This window comes from Cervus elaphus, chromosome 8 (genome assembly GCF_910594005.1).
Source record: "Cervus elaphus chromosome 8, mCerEla1.1, whole genome shotgun sequence".
NCBI classification, from domain to species: domain Eukaryota; kingdom Metazoa; phylum Chordata; class Mammalia; order Artiodactyla; family Cervidae; genus Cervus; species Cervus elaphus.
Genome location: NC_057822.1, coordinates 13,282,162 through 13,306,929, shown reverse-complemented (window position 1 = coordinate 13,306,929; position 24,768 = coordinate 13,282,162). Strand labels below are relative to the sequence as shown.

General features: G+C 38.5%; 1 protein-coding gene across 18 annotated transcripts in view; it reads left to right on the top strand.

Annotated features, from left to right (window-relative positions):
* Positions 1-24,768, top strand: part of PUM1 (pumilio RNA binding family member 1) — a 122,898-nt gene that overhangs the window by 40,156 nt on the left and 57,974 nt on the right. For 9 of the 18 annotated variants that reach the window (XM_043909519.1, XM_043909518.1, XM_043909517.1 and 6 more), the window contains exons 4-6: positions 13,041-13,149; positions 14,119-14,297; positions 24,184-24,350. The exons of 3 other annotated variants lie outside the window; for them this stretch is intronic. In XM_043909519.1, the coding sequence (XP_043765454.1) occupies positions 13,041-13,149; positions 14,119-14,297; positions 24,184-24,350 (455 nt within the window). The remainder of the gene's footprint in view (positions 1-13,040; positions 13,150-14,118; positions 14,298-24,183; positions 24,351-24,768) is intronic. 6 more of the 18 variants (XM_043909528.1, XM_043909527.1, XM_043909526.1 and 3 more) reach the window with 3 other exon arrangements.

Sequence of the window (24,768 nt, the reverse complement as noted above, 5' to 3'; positions counted from 1 at the left end):
GGCGTCCTGCAGTATGATGACGTCTGGACAAACATGGGTTACAGAGGTTAACATGATCACGGGCCAGCTCTTTAAACCCAGCTCTCTGTTGCTGGGTTTAACAGTAGCTCTCCTACTGTTACTCTGCATGTCCAGAGCCCCCAGTGCTCAGAAACCCCGCTCTGCTCATCAGCTCTCCTGGGAAAGAGTTCTTTCCCAGAGTTTTTACCAACCAGAAACTACAGAGGGAATTCAAGTAGCAAGTTATTTGTTTATATCATTTCTATGGCCCTGATTTATTTTATATATGTGCTTTGTGTAAATATTTTCTATTTCCTTGCACATAAGTTTGTTGAAGGCAGAGGCTTCAGCTAATACGCACTTAGCTAACAGTGGCTGCCTACTATTGTGTTGAATGAATTGTTTACCAGTAAATATTTTTTTCTAAGTATGAATTCCTCTTTATTTTCCCTTTTACTTTAGAAGTTCCCCCAGGGAACCTCAAGAGACCTCAGTTCAATTCAGTAAATATTGATTGTATTCTGTATTCATATTACTTTTGCATCCTCAGGGGTGTGGGGTTCTGAAGAGGGGAAGGATGAGGAATAGATAAAACTGAAAAGTATTTATTCAGTCTCTTCTGCAAATCTTTATATTTTCAAACTATTCAGTAATTATTTTACCAGAGTACATAAGATGAATAGCATGTCAGCAATGCTGTTATCATCCAAGTTGAATCTTATATATAAAAGGCATTTATTATAAAGGATCTTTTGTTTAATGTAGCTCTAAGCATAGGATACATTCTCTGGGCCATCTGCTGGGGCGTGGAAATATCCTCATTATATATACAACCAGACATAATGGTGTTTAGAAAATTGGAATTGCTTTTGTTATACTTCTTGTTCAAACTTGTATTAAGCTATGTTGTACGTAATTCTTTCTTGTTTACTTTTATTTTGCTGCTGAGGACCCAGAAGATGAAAATTAATTCATTGTCACTTAATTAATTAATGCATTCTGTGATCCTCATTTTAGCAAAATGTATAGAAGAAATAGTTTATTTTCTGTGTTACATGCACATCTATGACATTTTCCACTCTTGGAACATATAAAAGAGGGAACTTGTCCATAACTGGCATATTGAGACACTTGTCAATTTAATAGTTAAAATTAGCCTGAGCATGACTGGTTGTGTGGGTCCCATCTTAGTTATGGGTCCCAAACTGAGTGTTTGGTCCCATCTTGAGGAAGAGGACTCTATCCTGTTTTAACCGAGCTGTTTGCTTCCTGCTTGTGGAATATGAGGGGGGTAGGAAGCAAACTAGAAGCAAACTAGATGTTTTCATGGTTTATTCATGCACATTACAGATTTCCTAACTGACCTGGAAGCTTATCTTTTGCACACTGGGCTCCCAGGTACTATTGGAAATAATCATTTAAAGTCTAGACCTAGTATAACTTTAATATGATTATGTTGTAGATCAAACCATGTAATTTATACTTAGATAAAAACAAATGACTTTATTTATAGGTAACTTAAAGGTGGCCAGGATAATAGCATTGTCTTCTGTTTCCTTACATGCTTTTCCTTCTATTGTGCAGAAAAACCTGGTTCAGTTCAGACTCTTTGCGACCCCCTGGACTGCAGCACGCCAGGCTTCCCTGTCCACCACCAACTCTCAGAGCTTGCTCAAACTCATGTCCATCGAGTCAGTGATGCCATCCAACCATCTCGTCCTCTGTTGTCCCCTTCTCCTCCTGCTGAAAAATCTTTGCCAGCATCAGGTCTTTTCCAGTGAGTCAGTTCTTTGCATCAGGTGGCCAAAGTATTGGAGCTTAGGCTTCAGCATCAGTCCTTCCAATGAATATTCAGGACGAGGTTCCTTTAAGATTGACTTCGGTTTGATCTCCTTGCTGTCCAAGGGACTCTCAAGAGTCTTCTCTCACACCACAGTTCAAAAGCATCAATTCTTTGGTGCTCAGCTTTCTTTATGGTCCAACTCTTAACATCCATACATGACTACAGAAAAACCATAGCTTTGACTAGACGGACCTTTGTCAGCAAAGTAATGTTTCTGTTTTTTAATATGCTGTCTAGGTTTGTCATAGCTTTTCTTTCAAGGAGCAAGCGTCTTTTAATTTCATGGCTGCAGTCACCATCTGCAGTGATTTTGGAGCCTGAGAAAATAAAATCTCTCACTGTTTCCATTGTTTCCCCATCTATTTGCCATGAAGTGATGGGACCAGATGCCATGATCTTCATTTTTTGAATGTTGAGTCTTAAGCCAGCTTTTTCACTCTCCTCTTTCAATTTCATCAAGAGGCTCTTTAGTTCCTCTTTGCTTTCTGCCATAAGGGTGGTATCGTCTGCGTATCTAAGGTTATTGATATTTCTCCTGGCAGTCTTGATTCCAGCTTGTGCTTCATTCAGCCCGGTGTTTCTCATGATGTACTCTGCATCTAAGGTAAATAAGCAGGGTGACAATATACAGCCTTGACGTGCTCCATTCCCAGTTTGGAACCAGTCTGTTGTTCCATGCCCAGTTCTAACTGTAGCATCTTGACTTGCATACAGATTTCTCAGGAGGCAGGTCAGGTTATCTGGTATTCCCATCTCTTTCAGAATTTTCCAGTTTGTTGTCATCCACACAGTCAAAGGCTCTGTCTTAGTCAATAAAGCATAAGTATATGTTTTTCTGGAACTGTCTTGCTTTTTGTATGATCCAGTGGATGTTGGCAATTTGAGCTCTGGTTCCTCTGCCTTTTCTAAATCCAGCTTGGACATCGGGAAGTTCTTTTTTTTTTTTTTTTTTTTATTAGTTGGAGGCTAATTACTTCACAACATTTCAGTGGGTTTTGTCATACATTGATATGAATCAGCCATAGATTTACACGTATTCCCCATCCCGATCCCCCCTCCCACCTCCCTCTCCACCCGATTCCTCTGGGTCTTCCCAGTGCACCAGGCCCGAGCACTTGTCTCATGCATCCCACCTGGGCTGGTGATCTGTTTCACCATAGATAGTATACATGCTGTTCTTTCGAAACATCCCACCCTCACCTTCTCCCACAGAGTTCAAAAGTCTGTTCTGTATTTCTGTGTCTCTTTTTCTGTTTTGCATATAGGGTTATCGTTACCATCTTTCTAAATTCCATATATATGTGTTAGTATGCTGTAACATCTGGAAGTTCTTTGTTCACCTTGGGCATTTCTTCATTTTCTGAACATAAATTTACTGTTTATGAAGTTGATAAGAGAAAAGAAGTTTCTTTTGGCTCCATTCCAGTAACTTGAAGTGGGAAGGTATAAAGAAAACTTTACTTTCAGTGGCTTCAGGAAGGGATATGCAGTGGAGAAAGAATTAGTGTGGAACTTGCCCCAGGTTAATTTACCACAAAATATTATGGAGCTTGAGGTACTAACAGTATCTCTGATTTTTTTTTTTTTTTTTTTTTTGAAGGGCATGCTTTATGAAAGCAGCCAGTGTCTTTTGTGCGTTTAGTTTCAAGGATAAAGTTGTTAACAGTGGTTGTATTTTTTGTGTGGTAAAGAACACTGGGAAAACTTTGTGCTTTGTTGAAGACAGTGTATTTTTTTTTTTTTAAATTTGACCTAGCTGTGCGGTGTTCCCTGAGTCTTAACCCCTGGACAGCCAGGGAAGTCCCCAGAGTACATTTTTAAGTTAACAGTTGTCCTCAATTGAAGAACTGTTTGCAACTCGGTCTATTTTGTGGTGGTCCTAAAATTTCAAAGCTACCAAATTCTTCTATCTTTAGTTGATTGTCTTTTTCTCTTATTGTTCCCCAGCAACTCAGAGTGAATCCTCAGGACAGCCTTACCTTAAAACCTTACACTTTGGAGTTGTAGATTAAAACTTGTGACACCATATTCTTACATAGTTGGACCCTGTTGTCTTCTGGTCTTTGTACTCAACTGACTCTGTGGAATAGATTCCTGATTAAGACAACTTCAGTGGTAGACTGGCTTATTTATGTATACATTGTGACTTCATTCTTGATCATCATAATGGGCTATGAATCTTCCATTTTGAAATTAAATAATTTAAAATGCCTTGAAAGCTGAGCGAGGCATCTAAGCAGCAGTTTGTATTACCTTCCCTGCTCCCATTTCCACAGATCCCTTCTTTTACCATTTTATGGCTAGGTTACTGAGGTCACCGTTTTGCTTGGCGTCCCAGCATCTGTTTGCTTCCCCTCACTCCATTTAATAAAGGAATGTTAAGCTAATCTTTTAAAGTGAATTTTTATGATTTTATTCTCTGTTGCTGCCTGTTGGATTAGAGCCTAGCTCCTCAGTGCTCCACTAAGCCTCACTGGCAGCTAGACTAGTTGTTCTTTTGTTACCTTCTCCTTACTGCTCCTCTAGTTGATGGCCAGCTTTCTTTTTTATTGGTGGGCACCAGGACAGAGAAGCCTGGCATGCTATGATTCATGGGGTCGCCCAGAGTCAGACACAGCTTAGCTACTGAACAAGAGCAACCTGCCCCACTGGCTTTCATTTCTGCCTTTGCCCTTTCTGCTTTCTGCTCCTTCCTCCTTTAAGGCGTCCAGGCCGTCCTGTGCCGGGTACTGCTCCTTTCTCATCTCTGTAGGTTGTGAAGTCTAACGGTCTGCATCACACTATTAGTGTGCTTATTTTGAAATGCCTTGTAACTATCACTTTGATTCCTGGTAGGTTTTTAATCTTTCATTCAAAGCAAAGACTTTTTGTTATTTATTTATTTCAGTATTTTTGTTACTTCCAGTAGTGGCTTCTGCGGGGTGTGCATTTCAGTGTAAGTTCAAGTAATAGTTTACTTTTTAAAATCTGTAAGTACTTCAGATGCTAAACCTTTTCTTTTTTCAGTAGTCAGAAAAGCAGTACTGGTTTTCCAGATACGAGAGAGAAGATGAAGTTACCACATATTGGCCAGGCCTAAGTGATTTGTGTAACTTCATCATTAGTGGTGGAAGTGTTATTAAAGGACATTAGATACAATTATTAGCAGTGCTTATTATGACAAGTGTTTAATAACCCTGGAAAATATTTTGTAAAAAATCTGTTAATTTTATATACTACAGTTATAATTATGCAAAATATTAAACATTTTTTCTTAAAAGGAATATATTAGATTTTAACCAAAAGATGTTTAGTTGTGAGACCATTAATATGGAAATTAGTTTTCACTAGTAGTCATCTTGCCATATAGGCTAAACATTTTAAGTAGTAATTGCTAGATGTCAGATTATGATGCTGCCTAGTAGTGAAATATGAGAAAAATTATAGCAAACATTGATTTTTCAACAATTTTTTATGACTTGAATAAAATGAAACAGCAGAATGTTTATAAACATTTAAAAATAATCTTTGCATAGAAGTATTGAGTAACTGATGCAGGACACTTCCTTAATTAGTAGACATATAAGTGAGAAGTGAGAATTTAGGGGATCATATTCCTTAAACTTGAAAGCAAAACCACCATATTGTTTGGCTTTTTAAAACCAAAGATTAAACCTGTGATTAAACCATTGAACATTTTAATCGTTCCTTATTTAAGCTACAGTTTTCAAAGTGCACTGGAAGTTACTATCTGCTTGCTTAAAATTATTTGAAGCATGCAATGTGAGCTCTCTTAAAATTCCCACTAACTTTGGTCACTTTGAAATTATGTTGTAGCAAAATGTATCTGCTAAGAGAAAATGCCTTGTTTATTTGTAGTGAATTCTGTACCAGTATCTCAGTTTTTATTAAAAATCAGTTCTAAATCATAATAAAAGTGTGTATTATAACAAGTCATCCATAATCCCACTACATCAACAAACACCCATTTCAGCTTTTATTTTTCTTTCCAATCTTGATCCAAAAGGGAAGGGTCCATGAAGAGAAGCAATCTTTACATGTACAATTTTGTATTTTGCTTTTAAAATTTACTGTTATTTTATAAATACTACATATAGTCATGATAGCTATTTTGGGTGTGCGTACATTGTTGCATACAGCTGTACCTTATTGAACATTTAATTTGCTCCCAGCTTTTTTGCTGTTATACTTTGAATGTGCAGCTTCCCCCCCCCCCCCCGCCACCTTGAATTATTTAATGTTGATAAACTCAGGAATGAACATAACTTTTTTTACCTAGCTTTTAAATTTTTTATTATTTTTAAAACTTTTATTGAAGTGTAGTTGATGTACAGTGTTGTGTTAATTTCTGCTGAACAGCAAGCTGATAGAGTTGCACATGTACCTGTGTTTCGTGTTCTTTTCCATTATGGTTTATTGCAGGATATTGAATATAGTTCCCTGTGCTATGCAGCGGGACCTTGTTGTTTATCCCTCCTGTGTATGTAATAGTTTGCATCTGCTGATCCCACACTCCCAACCCTTAACTTTCCCACCTTCACCTCCTTCTCGGCAACCACACATCTGTTCTCCATATCAGTAAGTCTGTCTGTTTGATAGATATGTTCATTTTTACCATATTTAGATTCCACATATAAATGATAACATGATAACATATATGGTATTTATCTTTCTTTTTCTGACTTCATTTAGTATGATTATCTCTAGGGCCATCCATGTTACTGCAGGTAGCATTATTTTACTCTTTTCATTGTGTATATCACATCTTCTTTATGGACACTTAGGTTGTTTCCATGTCTTGGCTATTGTAGATAGTGGTGCTTATGAACATAGGGGTGCATGTATCTTTTTGGATTATGCCCCGTTTTGTTTTGATATATGCCCAGGAGTGGAATTGCTGGGTCATATGGCAACTCTAGTTTTTAAAGAAAGCTCCATACTGGTTTCCATAGTGGTTGCATCAATTTACATTTCCACCAAAAATGTAGGAGGTGAACATGACTCCTAATGTACAATCCTTTCCACAAGAATTGTCCTAACAGTGAATGGATGTGTGTACAAGGCTTTTTCTTTATGCCTTGTAAAGGATATTAATTTATTCTTTTATATGTAAGCTGTTTTGTGTTAAAACTTCAGTAATAAAGCTTTATGTGTATAGTATAAAGTATTATGAACTATTTCACTACATTTCCCAATAACCCTCTGTGGTATGGAGGGCCAGGAAATCCCTTAGGGCATTATTTTTGAGAGTGGTTTTCTGAAAATTACACAGTTATCACAGTCAGAGCTATTGGTTTACCAATAGTACTTCTTTACTGCCATCTGTGCTGAGTGGTCCTTTCTCTGAGTTGTTGTCAAATTCTTTTAATGTAATGAGGATATTTACCAAGAGATTAAAAAATTTTGGAGGGGGCTATATCTTACCAGCTAGTTAAAATGTCAGGTATTTGATTCCAGTATTGGCTACATTCCAGTGAAACTAAGCTTGTGTGGGAAGTTTGCATTGCCACATGAGATGATCAAACCTGGTCATGCCTTTGGGGCTGTAGCATCCCTGTACTCTTTAAGAAGCCAAATTTCTGCTTTGAGAGATAGCTCTGTGTAGCTTATGTTGAGTGTGTGAGTAGTTACCTATTTTGTTCCTCCTGAGTACAGCATACTTGCTGGAGTTTCCATCTGTTCAGGTGTTAGCGGTGGTACGGTCAAACACACCCAGTCCTTAATCAGCTTGCCTCTTAGTTCTGCAAAGCTGTAATCATGGTTCTTCTTGCAGTGTTTTTGTTAGGGCTCTTAATTCTACAGGATTTACACTGAAGTGGGCTGGGTGATGATGTGCTCACATTTGTGAGTTGAATGCACAGGAGCATCTCACTGGCTGTGCTATTAGGAGTGTGAAGTCTATTGGTTACTATTTTGTTATTAAATAATATTAACAGCTAACTCTTGGACTGGTTACTCTTGAATTTCGCGTTGTTACGTGCTATAACATTCAGTGTTTGTAACTTCATTTTATCAGTGAGAAAACTGAGACCTAGGTGAATAAATTCAACACAGTTGGAACATGAAACCATCTTTGTTTGTCCAGTTTTAAAAATGATTTCAGAGTAGTTGTGTGTGCTTTACCTGCTATATTACTTCTTAAAATAAAAGGCCTAGAAGTTTTTGATATTCTTAGCGTTTTAGAACACTTTTGTTTAAAGGACTGTTGGTAGGGGTTAATGTGATGGTTGATTGTGCAAGTGTGGCTTTGTGTATTGTCTTTTTTTTTTAAAACGTGTTTCCAAACAAAATTTAGAGAAGTTTCCCAAGTGGCTGACATTGCTTATAAACCAGTGGTGCTTGGTTTCTACTTTATTCTCCAGAAGCCTCATGAATAAGCTTACTGTATTTCTTAACTCTTCTTAAGTTTTTTATTTTACAAACCTGTAGTTCAAGCTGGGATTAAATAATGTATGTGTTTTTCTTCTAAAGACTGAAGAGCAGGATACTATTGGAGGGGCAATTAGGAATCCCATGTAATGAGACAGTACTGAGGAAGAGTACAAGGTCTGTTGTATTGCTGTGTCAGATGGTGAAAGTGAAGTCGCTCAGTTGTGTCTGACTCTTTGCGACCCCATGGACTATAGCCTACCAGGCTCCTCAGTCCCTGGGATTTTCCAGGCAAGAATACTGGAGTGGATTGCCATTTCCTTCTGTCAGATGGTAGGATCTCCCAAGCCCTGGTTCTCAATTTGTATGTCTTAAAGGGGATGTACTAATTTAGAGCTGATTGGTTTATAGTACTGACCTGTACTAACTAGAACCGCAAGAGATGAGTGTATGAAAACTAAAATGCTGTTTACTGATTCATAAAGAGAGATAGCAGTTCTCAAGTGGATCAGCATGTTTGGCTGTAGGTGGAAACAAAGTTCTCTTAAGAAGTTTGCTTGGTAAGCAGAGTCTGAGCCAGGGAACTTGGATGTTTTTAGTGGCTACTGTACCCACACTGCTAGTCTGATGCAGTAATTGTTTTTATAAGGACGGACTTGTTTGTGCATCCTATTGGTTCTCCCTAAACTTGGGTACTGGACGATACTGCCTTCTTCATCTGACTCGCTGGCTCTCCTTTTCTTTTGTTGGTCCAATTCCTAATTCCCTTATCTTCCTTTAGAATTGTCAAATCTTTTAATCCTCTTATTGCTTAATCTTTCTTTAAATTGAATTTTGTAAACTTCTGCTGTGATCTGTTCTTTGTTCCTGTCAGAGAGCAGTCTTTATTTTCAAGTTCTTGATGGGGTAAGCAATAACCATCTTTTTCACAGACCAGTTGCATTTGAATGTTTGGTGATTGAATTTACGTGGAGGTTTAATGGACATGAATTAAACTCAATGGATATAAATCTGAGCAAACTCTGGGAGATAGTGGAGGACAGCCTGGCCTGCTTCAATCCGTGTGGTCTCAGAGGATACAACTTAGTGACTGAACGATGGCAGCAAGAAGTGAAGGTTTGCAGGTTGGCGAACCTGGAGGCTTTAGCCTGTGCTATGGATGATGTTAACTTTAGAGGGCTTGAATCTTAATTTGAAATAATTGGATACTCATCATCACTTTGTTTTATGTTCAGTAGATTACAGCTCCTTTTAGTATGATCAGGTTCAAACAGTGTCTTTGCTTTAGATGACTCCTGGCTTTGTGATTGCTACTAATTCTCAGTAAGCTTAACATATCTAAGCCCATTTAATTTTGCAGAATTAAAAAAACCAGTAATTTTTTCTTTTTATTACAGAAGTGCTGTAAGGCAAAGTGAAACAGATGAAATTTTTTCCAAATTAAAAAATATTAGAAATAGAACAAGACTTGCTTCTTGAAAATAAAATCTTAAAGATATTTTAAATGTAAGAAAACCCTTGTGTATATCCACAGCTATATTAGTTACCTATTGCTGCTTACCAGATTACCCCAAAATTTAGTGGCTCAAAACAGGATCCCAGTCATGACTTTGTAAGATTATTTATTTCAGGGTCCCTGACAAGCTTCAGTCAAGATTTCAGCCCCAGCAGGGGCTACAGTCATCTCAAAGTCCCAACTGGGGAAGGAACTGCTTCCAAGCTCACTCACGTGATTAATATCAGGGTTAAGTTTCTCGCAGGTTGTTAGACTGAGGACCTCAGTTCCTAACGAATTGATGTCCAGTGACCTCTCTTGGTTCTTTGCCATATGTGTCTCTCTATTGGGCAGCTCACAATATAGCAGCTAGTTTCATCAAAGTGAGAAGGAGCAAGGGTGAGAGAGGAGCAGAAACAAGATGGAAGTCAGTATTTTAAGTCTTGAAAGCAACACTCCCATCATTTTTGCTTTTTATTGTTCCTTAGGAGCAAGTCACTAGGTTCAGCCCACAGTCAAAGGAAGAGGGGGAGTTACATGAGGGACTGATGACCTAGAGGCAGAGACTTTAGGAGAATTGACTTGTTATCACCTGCTGCTGCTGCTTTCTTTTTCTTTATCTCTTACAGACTTTCCTTTTCATTCCCTGCCATTTTTATTAGTAATAGTTAATTGATCTTGGCTACTTTGCCAGATTGTATGGGGTTTTACTAACTTTTGGGACTGCTCCTAGCACCTATTCAGGATTTATATTTATAGATACTGTTCATGGTGGGAGACACCATTTCCTCTTAGTATCTGACTGGAGTCTTGAATTTTTTAACATGTACACATTGTGTGCATAGTACTACATCATTTTATATAAAGGACTTGAGAGTCTGAGAATTTCCGTATCCAAGGAGGCTCCTGGAACCAATCCTGCATGAATACCAAGGGGCAGCTGTATCCCTTTGAGATTTGTTGCATCTATTACCACTTTGAAATACAGTCTCTGCTTTTTAGTACCTTTCTACATGTTTCTTGTATTATTGTTTCCTTTTGAGAAAAGTTGACCTGAAAATGGCTCGCTTTATGTGGACCTGCCTTTACTGGCTTTGCATGTTGTAACAACCTGGCAAGCTACAGTGAAAGATGACAGGGTCTTAGAAGTCATTTTTGAAGCCTTGAGTTCAAAGGCTGCTACTTTCAGTAAGCAGTTTGAAAAATTATGGACAGACTATGTTTGCATATGGAGGCTGGTGCTTAGAGAAGCTTGAGTTTTGAGTAAAGATTTCCAGATTTGTGTCGAGAGGGATGAGAGTATAATGAATGTATTTCATCACCGTTGCTCTCTTTCCCATATATGAGACTAAAGTTAACCGACTGGTGAAGTGTCCCGTATGCTGACGTTCTTTTGCACAGAGAAGTTGATGCAAACTCTTGTTTGCTCACACTCCATAGGAAATACAGGAGAAAGATCTACCAACAGGGAAAGAAATTCTGTTTCTATTTGTAGTCTTATGAGAGGGCATTTTTGAAATTAAGAGGAGAAAAAGAAGTTTAAAAACAAGAATCTTGAGTTGTGCATGAGTAGTGCACGTTAATTTTCACTGTCCCTTCTGCGGTTTATAGCTGTTTTGCCTTGGTGTATTGCCACTGAATACATTTATTGAGAACCTCCTTTGTGGTGGACATTGTGTTGGGCACACATCTACAATATCTCTAATCATCACAGCATCCTGAAAAATACCTCCTTCATTAGTACAAAGAAAATGAGGCCCAGGGCAGTCCTGCATTTTGTCCTAGGACACACCAAAGTTGTTTAGTCTAGGGCTTCCTGACTCCATTGCTTAGCTGTGGTCTGGGCTCTTGCTCCCACCTGTCCTCATTGTACTTCAAGTTAACAGACCAGCTGTGTCCTTGTTTCTTTGAGAGAATGAACCCTAGAGGCACACTAGGAATTGACTGCTTATAACTGTTCATCATCAAGTAAACCAGTGCATCTGTTCAATTAAATGTCAGATCAAAATAGGTCTTTTTTTCATGACCTTGTTGGACCAGGAAACAATGTTAGGGCCTGAAAAATAAGTGGGAAACTACTTTGGTTCAGGTAGTAACCCATATCTACCATATAGTTCCATAGAACTCAAATAAATTGATGCTGAGAAACCCAGAAGTTGGATTGGATAGCTGAGATGTGTTTTAGTGAGAGCAGAGTTGAGATGTTTCTCCTTATCATTGGATAATAGGTTATAAATAGGAAAGGTAAACCTTAATTATCAAGGAGGAGAGCAAATGTTTTGTACTCTCTGCTCTTCTATTCTCTTCCTCTGAGAAATTCAAGTCTTCAGGTGTGTTCTTTTATGCTCAAAAGCAGTGATGAAGTATTATCTCAAACTTCTGAGTTTCTTGTCTGACTAGTAGCAGCTGAAGTGAAAACATAGAATAAATAAGAGGGAGGTTTTATTAGTGAGTAAAGCTGATGAAGAATAATGGGATAAAAATTTACCTTGTAGCTTGGGTCACTAATGCTTTGATCATGTGCAGAACTATACTGTGTTTTGCTTGAAGGGTGGTTTGCATTTCTTTGGTGGGAGCTAATTTAAAGCTAGTGATGCCTGCATTTCTAGGAAGTATGGAATGTTTTGTGAAGTCACTTTAATGGCATTACTAAGTATTCTTAAGATTAACTGAGGTTAGGAGATTTTAATTTCCCTTCCAGTAATGGGGGAATAACTGATCTGTCTTTCCAATATCTTGGAATAGGTTAATGTTGTGGTTAGGAAGTGTTTTTTTTTGTTGATTTTTGTTTGTTTTAATTTTTTCTTTGTGGTATTGAAAATGTTTTGCTTAAATAGAATCTCTGTGTATAAAGGAGGTAAATTTTGCCTCTAGTGTTCCATAGCTGGTGTCTGAGTTCATGCCCAAGCGTGAGTAACTTTTCAGGGTCAGTTAGTGTAAATGTAGGCAGAAGTAACCTTTTCAATAGTTGTAGGTACTTTTCTTTTTCAGTAAGAGTCTTCTTAGTGAGCAGTTAGCTGATAGGTCTAATATGAGTCCCCCTCCCTCCCCACTTAAAAATCTTGGCATAGATTAAGTGAATAATTCCAGATGTTTAAGCTGAGCCTCTATTGTGATGGGTTGATCTGTAGCCCTGCTTGCATTAGGCCTCTTTGTGACTTTTATCAAAGATAAAGTAGTGCTCTGAGGACAGTCTGCAGAGTCAGAACACTGTAATTAAAGACCTTCAGGGCACGTGAGCATCTTGCAGTACCCTTGTCTAAGAAAGTGTTGACTGCTGTACTTTCATCCTTTATGAATTCTTTAAAAGCATCTATTATTTTTAATTTGCAGCAGCTCTTGCCAGGTAAAAAGTTTTGGGAAACAGATGAATCCAGCAAAGATGGACCAAAAGGAATATTCCTGGGTGATCAATGGCGAGACAGTGCCTGGGGAACATCAGGTAATCTAGATCTAGCATCTGTACTGTGATTTATGCCTGTCTTAGAGCTCCTTTCCTCAGCAATTGGCAAGTCATGAATTTTACATCAGTGACATAAGCATGTCAAGCAGTGTCCTGTCCTGTAGTATAATTGCCATGAAGGAGCTTATATGATGTAATTTATTAAAACATAATTAATGCAAAATCAAATCTTCAATATTTTGGCTGAAGTGCTAGCCACAGGGGAATGGTCTTAGTTGAAATGACTGTAATTTCAGCTATAACTTCTTGTTCTGTACTGCTGTCAGCATACTTGGAATTAGAAAATCCATGCCTGCCATTTGAAGTTCATGTTTCTTTCTCCTCCCATTGCCCCTGTGTACTGTGTATGGGGTGATCTATCTAAAAATGTGGTTGGGGCCAAATAAGTCACTGGGCATGGATGCATTTCTGACTGACTACCCCTGAAGAGAGAGACGGGGAGAACTTGTAGAGGCAGCCACACTGACAGCAGAAAGAAATGACAGATGATGGGGAGGAAGGAGTCAGAACATTCAAAAGCCAATGTGCTGTGTTACAGCGCAATGTAAGAATGGAACCTCAGATGACAGTGGTCATCAGAAAAGATCAGATTATGTTGTTATTTTAAAAAGGGCAGTAAAATCACATTTCCTTTTAGTGACATTACCAATAAAATACATTAAAAAGGAATTCTGCTACTTGAAAGGGGTAAACATTAATTTGTCCACTTAGCTAGATAAACCAGTTATGTGAACTACTGTATTGCTGAACTGGATATATGAAGGGTGTGTTCTGTTTCATTAGCTTATGTAGAACATTATACTTAGGGAAAACACAGTAGGACATTTTGGCTCAATTGACCATGACAGGTTTCCTGATTCCCAGTCATTGGTTTATCCATGAGACATCGCTCGTAATTTGTTTGAGCCTCTGGCTGCACTGTATCATGCTTGTGTATCTTTTTTGTAGATCATTCAGTTTCCCAGCCAATCATGGTGCAGAGAAGACCTGGTCAGAGTTTCCATGTGAACAGTGAGGTCAATTCTGTACTGTCCCCACGGTCGGAGAGTGGGGGACTAGGCGTTAGCATGGTGGAGTATGTATTGAGCTCATCCCCGGGCGATTCCTGTCTAAGAAAAGGAGGATTTGTAAGTTGGCTTGAGGAACTTGTTCCTATCTCTCTCTCTCTTTCCCCTTCCCTTTAAAGAAAAACATGCCTGTTTAGTTTCCTTAGATATTCACAGCACTAATTGCAGAGTTTTTAAGAACACTTTTATTGCAATTAGATGTCAGCAAACACAGCAGGAGATATAACTAAACTTTTTAAAAGTAGAGAAATGATGTTTTTTTGGGACTCATTTATAGTAATGTGAGGTAAGAACTGAAATCTAGGTCTCAGTTCATCGGTCCTCTAGAAAACACACAAAAAGAGAAGGAATTAACACAAAGTTGAAGGTGGATGTCAATAGGGAATAGATCTGAGAGCAGTGATTTGCCAATACCTGAGGATCCTTAAAACGGATCAGATAACGTGGGTTCATTCTTGTTTTTGCTAGCTAAGCTTTAATTATGGAATGATCTTTGGCCCTCTTTGAATAACTTTGCTTCTCATACCCAATCTATCAGGAAATCAGAAGTTCTGTTAATACTGTGTTTCAAATTTTTTCAGATTCATCACCATTGACTTCTCTGATGCTAAATTCTAGCCAAAGCAGCATCTCTGTAGCCTCTTCCCTTTTTAAGTCTTAAGTAGTCTTCCTCAAGCATCTTTGATAGCCTTTTTCAAGACTAGTTCTTTCTTATACTATTGACTTTATAGATCTAAAAGTCTTAAGATGCATTTCTGTTTGATTCTTCCTCATTTTGTGTTCTTGGACTGGTTTTATATTCCAAGTCATAGCTAGGAAGATCACAAAAGGCACCCTAACTCTATCTTCCTTACTTTTCTCTTGACTCAGCATGTTTTGTACCTTTTCAAAGCACTGTCTCCCTGAAGTCTTTTTGGGCTAGTACTTCTGTTGGCAGTCATTTTAAGAGACCTTCTTTCCCTCAAATCATATTAATAATTCTGCCTTTATAACTGTCTTACATTCTATTATCTTAATAGCATTTATTGTTAGTATTTTTATCATTAGACATCTGTTGCTAGATATCTGAGGCTGGTTCTGTTTTCCCAGTTCCACTTGAAACTAATTTAGTGTCAACAGCAGTACATGTTTGGTGCAGCTTGCTCAAGGGTCAAGTTCAGTTCTTTAACATGTTAGTGGACACTAAATGAACGATTGTTGACTTGGTTGTCAGGAAAATAACAGGTGGCATCCAAGGTAACCAGAATCTACCTGGAGTTAACTTTATTCTACTCATGTCAAAGGTAATGCTTCAGTGGACATTGACACTTGACATATGGCTGGAGCTTTTGATTCTATCAAAAAAAAAAAAAGAGTGGGGCAGGGGGAGTGAAATGAGCTTATTTAAGAGGCTGGTTTGGATTTCTCCCAGCTCTAGACCTAGAAGTTTGGTTTGAGGAATTAAGCCAGAACAGGATCATTCATTTTTATAACATTTAGGAAGAGCAAGGGATCAAACTGGGGCTTTTGTCTTGATTCTTGCATACTAGCTGTTCCAAGGTTGACCTGATTAACTTCTGGGTCTTTTGATCCTGCAGAGACATAGGTTCAGTGGCTCATAGGTCAGATTGGAAAATACTGCTTGTATTTGAACCTTCCCAAGAGGCTCTTTGGGAAGAACAAGATCTACCCTTTGGATGTGAGGAATGGGATCAGGCAGAATGATCATTTCCATGTTGTCTCATGGGAAGAATGGTGTTACTTCGTCTCTTCTTTCAACTTATCCCCAGCTCACCTCTTTTTCTTACCTCTCACACTTTGCTCATCTTGAGTGTACTTTGCTCAGAGGAAGTGCTGCCTTCTAACTTCTGCCTATGTTGTGGTTTAGTTGGTAAGTTGTATCTGACTCTCCTTCAACCCCATGGACTGTAGCCCGCCAGGCTTCTCTGTCCATGGGATTTTCCAGACAAGAATACTGGCGTGGGTTGCCATTTTCTTCTCCAGGGGGCTCTTTGCGACCCAGGGATTGAACCCACATCTCCTGCAAGTCTCCTGCATTGGCAGGTGGATTTTTTACCACTGAGCTGTCAGGGAAGCACAACTTCTGCCTGTAACTTTTAGTTATTTACTATAGGAGAAAAGTCATAGCTAAGTCATTACTGTGGTGAACTGGAACCTCTCAGATTCTTGCCATGAATTCTCTATCATGTGTGACCAGCTTCTAAGTCTTGGGCATTAGCCACCAGACATGTGCCTGGGTTACTGTGAAGTCTGTGAAAGTGAAAGTCACTCAGTCTTCAACTCTTCGTGACCCCATGGACTGTACAGCCCATGGAATTCTCCAGGCCGGATACTGGAGTGGGTAGCTTTTCCCTTCTCCAGGGGATCTTCTTAATCCAGGGATTGAACCCAGGTCTCCTGCATTGCAGGCGGACTCTACCAGCTGAGCCACAAGGGAAGCCCAAGAATACTGGAGTGGGTAGCCTATCCCTTCTCCAGCAGATCTTCCTGACCCAGGAATAGAATCTCCTGCATTGCAGGTGGATTCTTTACCAACTGAGCTATGAGGGAAGCCGTGAAGTTTGTAGGAAGCAGAAAAATAATTAGACGTAGGAGAAAGATAAAACACTGGGGCCGATGTATTATTATTTTTTTCCTTTTTAAACAATTATTTCATTAGTTAATCTGTGATGGAGCTGTGTCTTTTCTATTCCATATCTTTATTTGATTTTGTAAAGGTGGCTTCTATCCTTATTGTCTTGAGAGATTGGTGATTTCCAGCTCTTTTGTAGTATTGTTACCAGGGGAAGTTAAGACCTCAGGATAGAGGTCAGAAAGTTGAATTATCTAAAAACCATCTGTTTTACTGAGTTTTCTGAAGTTTGCGTAAAGATAAATGAAAATTCTCCAAATCTGTATCCCAGTTTCTCAGAAGGAAGGTTGTGTGTAATGAAATGTTATCCTGTATTTTGACTTGAGTTACACCTAAACGGTGATACAGGAAGACTGATCGGTGACGTCAGGCCGTCACTTTGGCGCATCTCATCTTATGGTGGATGGAGACCTGGGATCAGTGACCTGCTTTATCAGCTTTTTGGTTGTTTCCTGCTGATCTTGTGCTTCTCTTGGTTTTGCTGTCTGTCTGTTGGTTAAGGTGACATTTGACCACAAGCTCTGGTCATGGAAACCTGAATCACTTTTTGATTGTCATGGTATGTATACATCTTCTGGGAAGAGGTGAGCCTTTTTCTGTTTTTAAGAAAAAAATCTATTTTGTCTTTTAGAGCGCTGAGTTCAGAGACCAAGGAAGACAGAATATCTGCTTCCAGTAGATAGTTGTTCTAAAGAGTAGTCTTGGTGGTTTATGGATTAGAGCATTCAGATGTTTTTCTTTTTAGGTGGTCGTGCCAGCATTTCTTCTGGTTAGCCTCAGAGATGCCCCATTTTAAATCCCCAAGAGCTAAAAACATCATCCCTAATGGCATAATGAATGTACACCTCAAGTCAAGTACTAAGGGGCTATTCTCAGATAACTGACAACAGATAAGCCAGACTCTGATGAACTGTTCAGTTAAAGGGGTTTAGAACTAAAGTTATTACATTGGTTTTCCATTTTCAGTAAAGTTGTTTTTATGGTTAAAGCTTGAATGAAGGAGTTTAACCCTGTCTAGCTTTCCTGAGCCTTTCTTAAGTTCATTTCGAATGTAAAAATGGACTCAATCGTTTTGGCTTTTGTGATAAGAGTGCTTGCAGGCCGATGATAAGAACCCGACAGCAGTGTTTTGTTCTCAGCACCCACTGAAAATTTTTGGTAGTATTTCAGGTATGAATCACAAACTTCAGGGTAGCAGTTTTCAGAATAATGGGAAAACTCAGAATACCAGTTAAGTCAGAGTCAGGTTTTAAAATTTGATTTATTTCCTTTATTCCTGGATAAAGACATCTCCCTTACCTGCCCACTCAAATACCCCAAAATAAAACAAAGCATGGTTTAGGATGGTTATAAAGTCATATGTATTTACTATGTTCTTAGGCCATTGGGTGAAAAGATTTTTAGAAAAAAAAATATATTGGGAAGACCTTTCTGCTTGTTTATAGAAACTGGCCGCTTTCTCACCTGGAGGTTACATGCACCTCATAGCAATTCACTTAGGTCACAAAACTTGATAACTTGCTTTTCTAGTTTCCAGTGTATTTGTTTCAGGCAGTCAGTGTTGTTTCAGTAGATTTTGTTTAAAAACTTCGTGTAATGTAATGCAGGGACTTGAGTCTTAACTGGACTTTGATTTCTTCATTTGCAGAAAGTCATATGGTTATGTAGTATATAATATATGAAAATACTTTGTAAGTCTTATAAAATCTTGGGCCACATAGTTCTTGTCCAGTATCGGCATCTGGTAGCTTATTAGAACTGACAGCTCTCAGATTCAACTCCAGACTATTGAATCAAAGTCTGCAGTTTGATATGACCCACAGATGATTTATATACAATTAAAGTGTCATAAATACTGATAATATAGTTTTATTGGAAGATTTCAATTCAGAAACTTTTATCTCAGAATGGAGCCCCTTCAGACTTGAGCTTCCCTTGAACAAGAAATCTTTGTACTCTGCTTTGCAATGTCAAGGTTTTAGACACTGACTAAATAAAAAGTTTAAAAAAAAAGCCATGCAACTTTCAGAAAACCTTTTATGGTTCTCATCTCTTTTTCCTGCTGAATCTGGTGGTAGTACAACAGAGGGGAACACTTTTCTTACCTCTTTGCACACCAGGAATTGGGTGATCATATACACAGTGCATGGTATATTCCATGCTCCACTGTTTCTGAAGTGCATACCTCCCAGCTTCTGTTCAGTTTGAAATTGGATATGTTTTAATTGCCAGTGTTTCCCTTTTAGCAGCACATAAGATGGTGGTGTGTCTTTTACATTGATGGTGCCTCAGATTTGATGAAATGTAATAATAGGTGGTGGAGCTTCTCTGGTGGCTCACCATTAAAGAATCTGCCTGCCAACACAGGAGACACCGGTTTGATCCCTGGGTTGGGAAGATCTCTTGGAGGAGGAAATGGCAACCCACTCCAGTATTCTTACCTGGGAAATCCCATGGACAGAGGAGACTGATGGGCTGCAGTCCCTAGGGTTGTGAAGAGTCAGAGTTGACTGAGCAACTGACCACACACACACATACACACACACACACAATAGTTGGTGGCTTGATTGTATACAGATATTTCAGAAAAGTTACTGGGACAGAGGGGTTAATGATGAAAGCCATAGTCTTTCCAGGGGGGAAACATAAGGTATCAAGCAAGATTGAAGCTTTAGGGGTAGTGGAGGTGAGTGAGACTGTTTGTGTCTGAGAAAGGTAGTGGGCAAAATGTGAAAATTGGTTAAAATATTTTTAAGAACCTTTTAAAAGGAATTGCACAGTCATAAATTGCCTTGTGTTTAATAACCTGAAACAGCCCTTTGAAGTAGATGTTGTCCCTGTGAAAATTTATCAGTGAGGAGAATGAGGTTTAGAAGGGAAGTGGTGGGAACTGAATTCATAGTGTTCTAATTTCACATCTTTTAGCCATAGTATATGCTCCACTGGCCTGTTTTTTAGTTTCTCACAATAGTATCATATTTAGTACATTAATTTAAAAGTAATTCATGACTAGTAATTTCAAGCTTTTACTCATTTTTTTAGGTATTTGAAATTTCTTTATTACTAGTGAAGCTAAAACTGCTGAACTTTAAGGAAAGTTGACATTTTGGTTTTGGGTGGCATTTTGTGAAAAGTTGAGAAGTGTACACAGGGAAACCACTATTTTAGTTATTATGGTTTTTGGACTGGTTTATCAAGCAAATATACAAGTAGTCCTTTTAGAAAAAAGAAAAATTACTAATCTCATTGAATGTGACTTCTGCCACATGGAGCTTTGAGGTAAAATCTCTGCAGTAACAGGAAAAATTAAGTTCTCATTTCTCTGACTTCATTCCGAATTAATATTCCCTGATATATTCATTCCCCTTTTGAGAAAGATGAAACTTTTGAGAAAGGTGAGCTAGACTGAATGACTCTGATCTGCATAGTACATAGTTTTCTGCTCTTCTCTCAGTTCTTTGGTATGAGGCAACAGAACATATTCTAATGTATATATCTGTGATCTGATCTCTCAAGAACACTCCTTGGCCCCACTGTAGGGATTTTGAGTGGGCTTGGCTTCTTGCATTTTGAGCACTCTCTGAGGGCTATATTTGGGTTACAGTTTTGAATTGAAATTTATCTAAAGAGAGCCTAGAACAGGAGGATGCTATTAATCCATCTTTGTTTTTTATTTCATTTAGTTATTAGGCTTTTTAGTATTAATTTGCACTGGGTAGTGTGTAACAGAAAAGAAAACCGTAACTCCTGTCTTTAGGATGCTTATTTGGGTTTAATTTTAGTGGTTCTTGGGCTACCCAGGTGGTGCTGGTGGTAAAGAACCCGCTTGCCAGTGCAGGAGACATAGAGACTTGGGTTGGATCCCTGGGTGGGGAAGATCCCCTGGAGGAGGGCATGGCAACCCACTCCAGTATTCTTGCTTGTAGAACCCCTGTAGAACCTCCGCCAGAGGAGCCTGGTGGGCTACAGTCCATAGGGTCGCAAAGAGTCGGCCACAACTGAAGTGACTTAACACACACACACATAGTAGTTCTCAGCTGTGAGTGCTTATTGAAAGAGAAACTTAGGTTTGTGGGAGCTTCTGCAGACCAGTTAAATTAGAATCTCTGGGAGAAAGCCCAGTCACTTGCAAATTTTTAAAAGATTGTGGTGGTTGATGCGAACCGTAGAGCCACGGCATTGTGAAAAGGACAGTGTATCTGGGAGGGCCAGATCGGCTCTACACTTTTATTTGAGTTAAACCACTGAATGGGAGCCTTCATTTTTAATGTTAATATCACAGTGTTACATAAGGAATATTCTCCCAGTGCATAGTTTTAACTAGTGTCATACTTGTATACAGTGTCTTTTTACTTTATAATAAACTTTTACATATGCATCATTTCATTGATGTTTACAACTACTCTGTTTTAAACAAAATGATCCCTGTTTTATAGATAAGACAACTCAGACTCGGGTTTAATGACCTGTCCAAAGTCCAGTAAGTGTTAGCAGTTGAGATAGACTGTAGGTTCTGTGCAATCTGGGTTAGTATTTTCCTAAAAGAATACCTTACTTTAAACATTAAAAAAAACTTTAAAACTCCATAAAACAGAGCAGCCCAAATATACCCTTATTCTCTCTCACTAGGGTGCTCAGATTTCTAAGAGACCTTTTTTATGATCCCCAACTCTGTATTCTATATTCTCTTTTAATAGCAGACTTTGACAGGATAGCTTCCCACTTGTGCTCTTGGTGTCATTCATAAATCAGACTTCATGTCAACTGTTTTAATTTAGTGCTTTTGTTGATTTACTGAATTTGTTAAAACTTTTTATGACCCATGTACAGAAAAGTTTACACGTCATAAATGTTCATCTTCATGACTTTCTGCCTAATGGAAATATCCCCTATAACCCGTCCAAATCAGGTATGGAAGTCATCCTACCTGTTCTGTGTTTTGCTGAGGCATTAATAATAGCCTAGTCGGAGTAGAAAACTAGGTAACTATTATGTAAATAGACTGTATAGCATGGACCAAAACCAGCCCATTCCAGGGACATCTTTGAAAATCTAGCCCTTGGCAGTATAATTGAGAAGCTAAGTATCAGTGACTAAGTGTTCAGGTCAGGGCAGTTGGCTTACAGGGGGAGCAGCTTCTCAGCAAGCCCTTGTGAAGGGTCATTGAGGAAAGATCATGAAAATGTTGATTTGGTGAGTGAGTCTCTTCTGTACCCAGATTATTTGCTTGGTGAAACTTCCTACTGCTGCTTTATTGCATTTCCTTCCCATTTTTTTCCTGTAGACTGTTTGAACTCCTTGTGAGAAATTGGAGCTGAACTGCCTGCCACTCCTGAGCCAGTGACTTGATTTGTAGATTTGTAGAAGATTATTTAAGTGTGTTGGTGGGATGATCTTAAAATACTTTTAAAAATTATTGATGTTACTGGTATCTAATTCAGGTGGACTTGTTTATTACTACCTGTTGGACTCTTACCTGATGATAAATAGAATTATTTTAGCAGTTCAGTTTTGCAGGACTTTTTTCTTTGTTTGTTTTATCTTATTTTTTGAACTTCTGTCCTGCAGTGTATTCAGTGCTGGGGACATGAAAATTACTACATAGCTTCCGTCAGTTTTACCTTTGCAGGAAGAGGGAGCGTTTATTTCTGGACATTTTGAAAGCTCTTTCTGTCTTTAGAATCCTGTCGTACTTTGTCTGGCTTGGGATCTCAGTGTCATGCTTAATTGGCTCTCATTTACTCTTTGAACCAGTATCAGTGTTATACTTTGAAGATGTGAAAGTTACATCTCATTTGCTGCCAAAACTATAGTTTACCATCTTGCTGCTACATGAAACTAAGTGGTATATCCTTTCTAAATTCTTTCTGGTATATGTTCCTTAATTCGTATTAGCCGTGAAGTCTTTCTGTGTTACTTTTGAGCAGAGGATGGTTTTAAAAGCAAAATGGGCTTTGAATTGGTTGTTGAAAGGTCTAAAAGATTGTCAGGGTCCCTGTGTCTGGTCTTTCTGTGTCAGGGTGGCTAAGAACTACTTTGAGAACATCTTTTTATTTTGCGTTTGCAGGCCTACCCATTTGCAACTGTGTCTGCTGCTTTATCTTCCATTTGTGGTCCCCACCCTCCCCACTGAAATTTGGTTGTGGTGACTGGAATTGCTGAGGAGGAGTTTCATTATCTTTTGATTGGATCTTACCTTTTACCAGGAGCTTTCTTTTGGTCTAGGTCTGTTTGTGTCTTTCTTAAATTAGGGGTCAGTGATGGAAATAGGCAAGATTATCTCTCTAGTTTTACAAAAGCAAAAATTATTTAACCCTTGGGTAAGGTTTTGCAAAGCTTGCTATACCATGTCAAGTCACTATACCAAACCTTCTTTTCATTCTGAAAATCAAGACACATTTGCTTTGAAAGTCCATGTCTTAACTTAGATTGTTGGTAAGAGGAGACAGACTTAATTTCTTTAAAAAAACAGGACATCTGTGTGCTTGGCACCGCATCAGTCCTTTTAGGTCCAGTCTTTCAGTCTTTGTAGTTTGAAGTACTTCAGAGATAAACTTGGTTGTATCAATGATTTGCCTTAACATGCTCCCATATAATCCTTGGTATGTATGGGACAGGGAGTGGATGACAATGGTAAACACTTAGAGTACTCTTTGTGAAAGAATTTTAGTTAGATTTAACATGTTTTGAAGGATTAAAAATTCAAGTTAAGGATGATTAGTGATTTATTGTTTCAGTAAGCGGTGAGACATTGGGTGGAATTGGGGTGGTGGTGGTTCAAATTGGCAGGGCATATATCCCAATATGAAGTCTGTAGAGTAATTGAATTGGAATGATGTTAAGACCACACTTAGCTCAATATTCAGAAGTAAGGGAGGAGTTCACATAGGCAATGGAAGTAGGAAATTCATTTTGTAGGCTTAATATTTTCCAAGTATAATATTAGCTATAATTCCTGGGGATTATTAGGAGCCATGCTATTCTAGAGAGTTAGATATTAGAGTAGAGAAATGGAACTAAGAAATACAAAGTTGTGGTTGGGTAGAAAGGAAAAAAAGTGGGGTGGTGGGACTCTGGGCATGATAAGACTGTCCTAAACTCTGTAACATAAATGTATGTCTGTCTCCCCCATTTGGCAAGACTTTCTGCAGTGTTCCTGCCTATGTGTTGTCTGTTAATTAGATTGTAATGTCTTGAAAGGTCATGGACACTATCCTGTTGTAATTAGCATCTAGTGTAGTCTGGTGTCCACAGTGGTTGCCCGCTATTATTAGTTAATGATGATTAGTGAAGCTGAAGCTATTTTTTAAACAGGGCCCAAGGGATGCAGACAGTGATGAAAACGACAAAGGTGAAAAGAAGAACAAGGGTACGTTTGATGGAGATAAGCTAGGAGATTTGAAGGAGGAGGGTGATGTGATGGACAAGACCAATGGTTTACCAGTGCAGAATGGGATTGACGCAGACGTCAAAGATTTTAGGTTTGTATGTTTTACACTTCTGATATTTGAGTGGGGGCTATGGGTTTTTGTTTTGATTCATTTTATTTTGATTTTAGTTTTCTTTTTCCCTCCCTACGTGTCTTTTTAAAGAACTGGGACTAGTGTAGGCCATACCACAAAAACTGTATGAACTGTTAAGGTGAAACTTTTTAAGATCTGTCCATGCCTGATGTTTTGCCAAAACAATAGACTTTGCATTTGTATGGAGCTCTATAATTTGCAGAATGATTTCATAAAGATCAGTTCATTGATTCTCAAATTTCAAAATCACCTGGGATGAGCACCTTGGGATTTCTCCCAAATCATTATCTTGGGAGAAATCATGTTTACTAACGGAAGTGTGTCATATTACTGTGGCATATTAAGGAAGAGTGAAAAATAGTTGATCAGTTAAGTA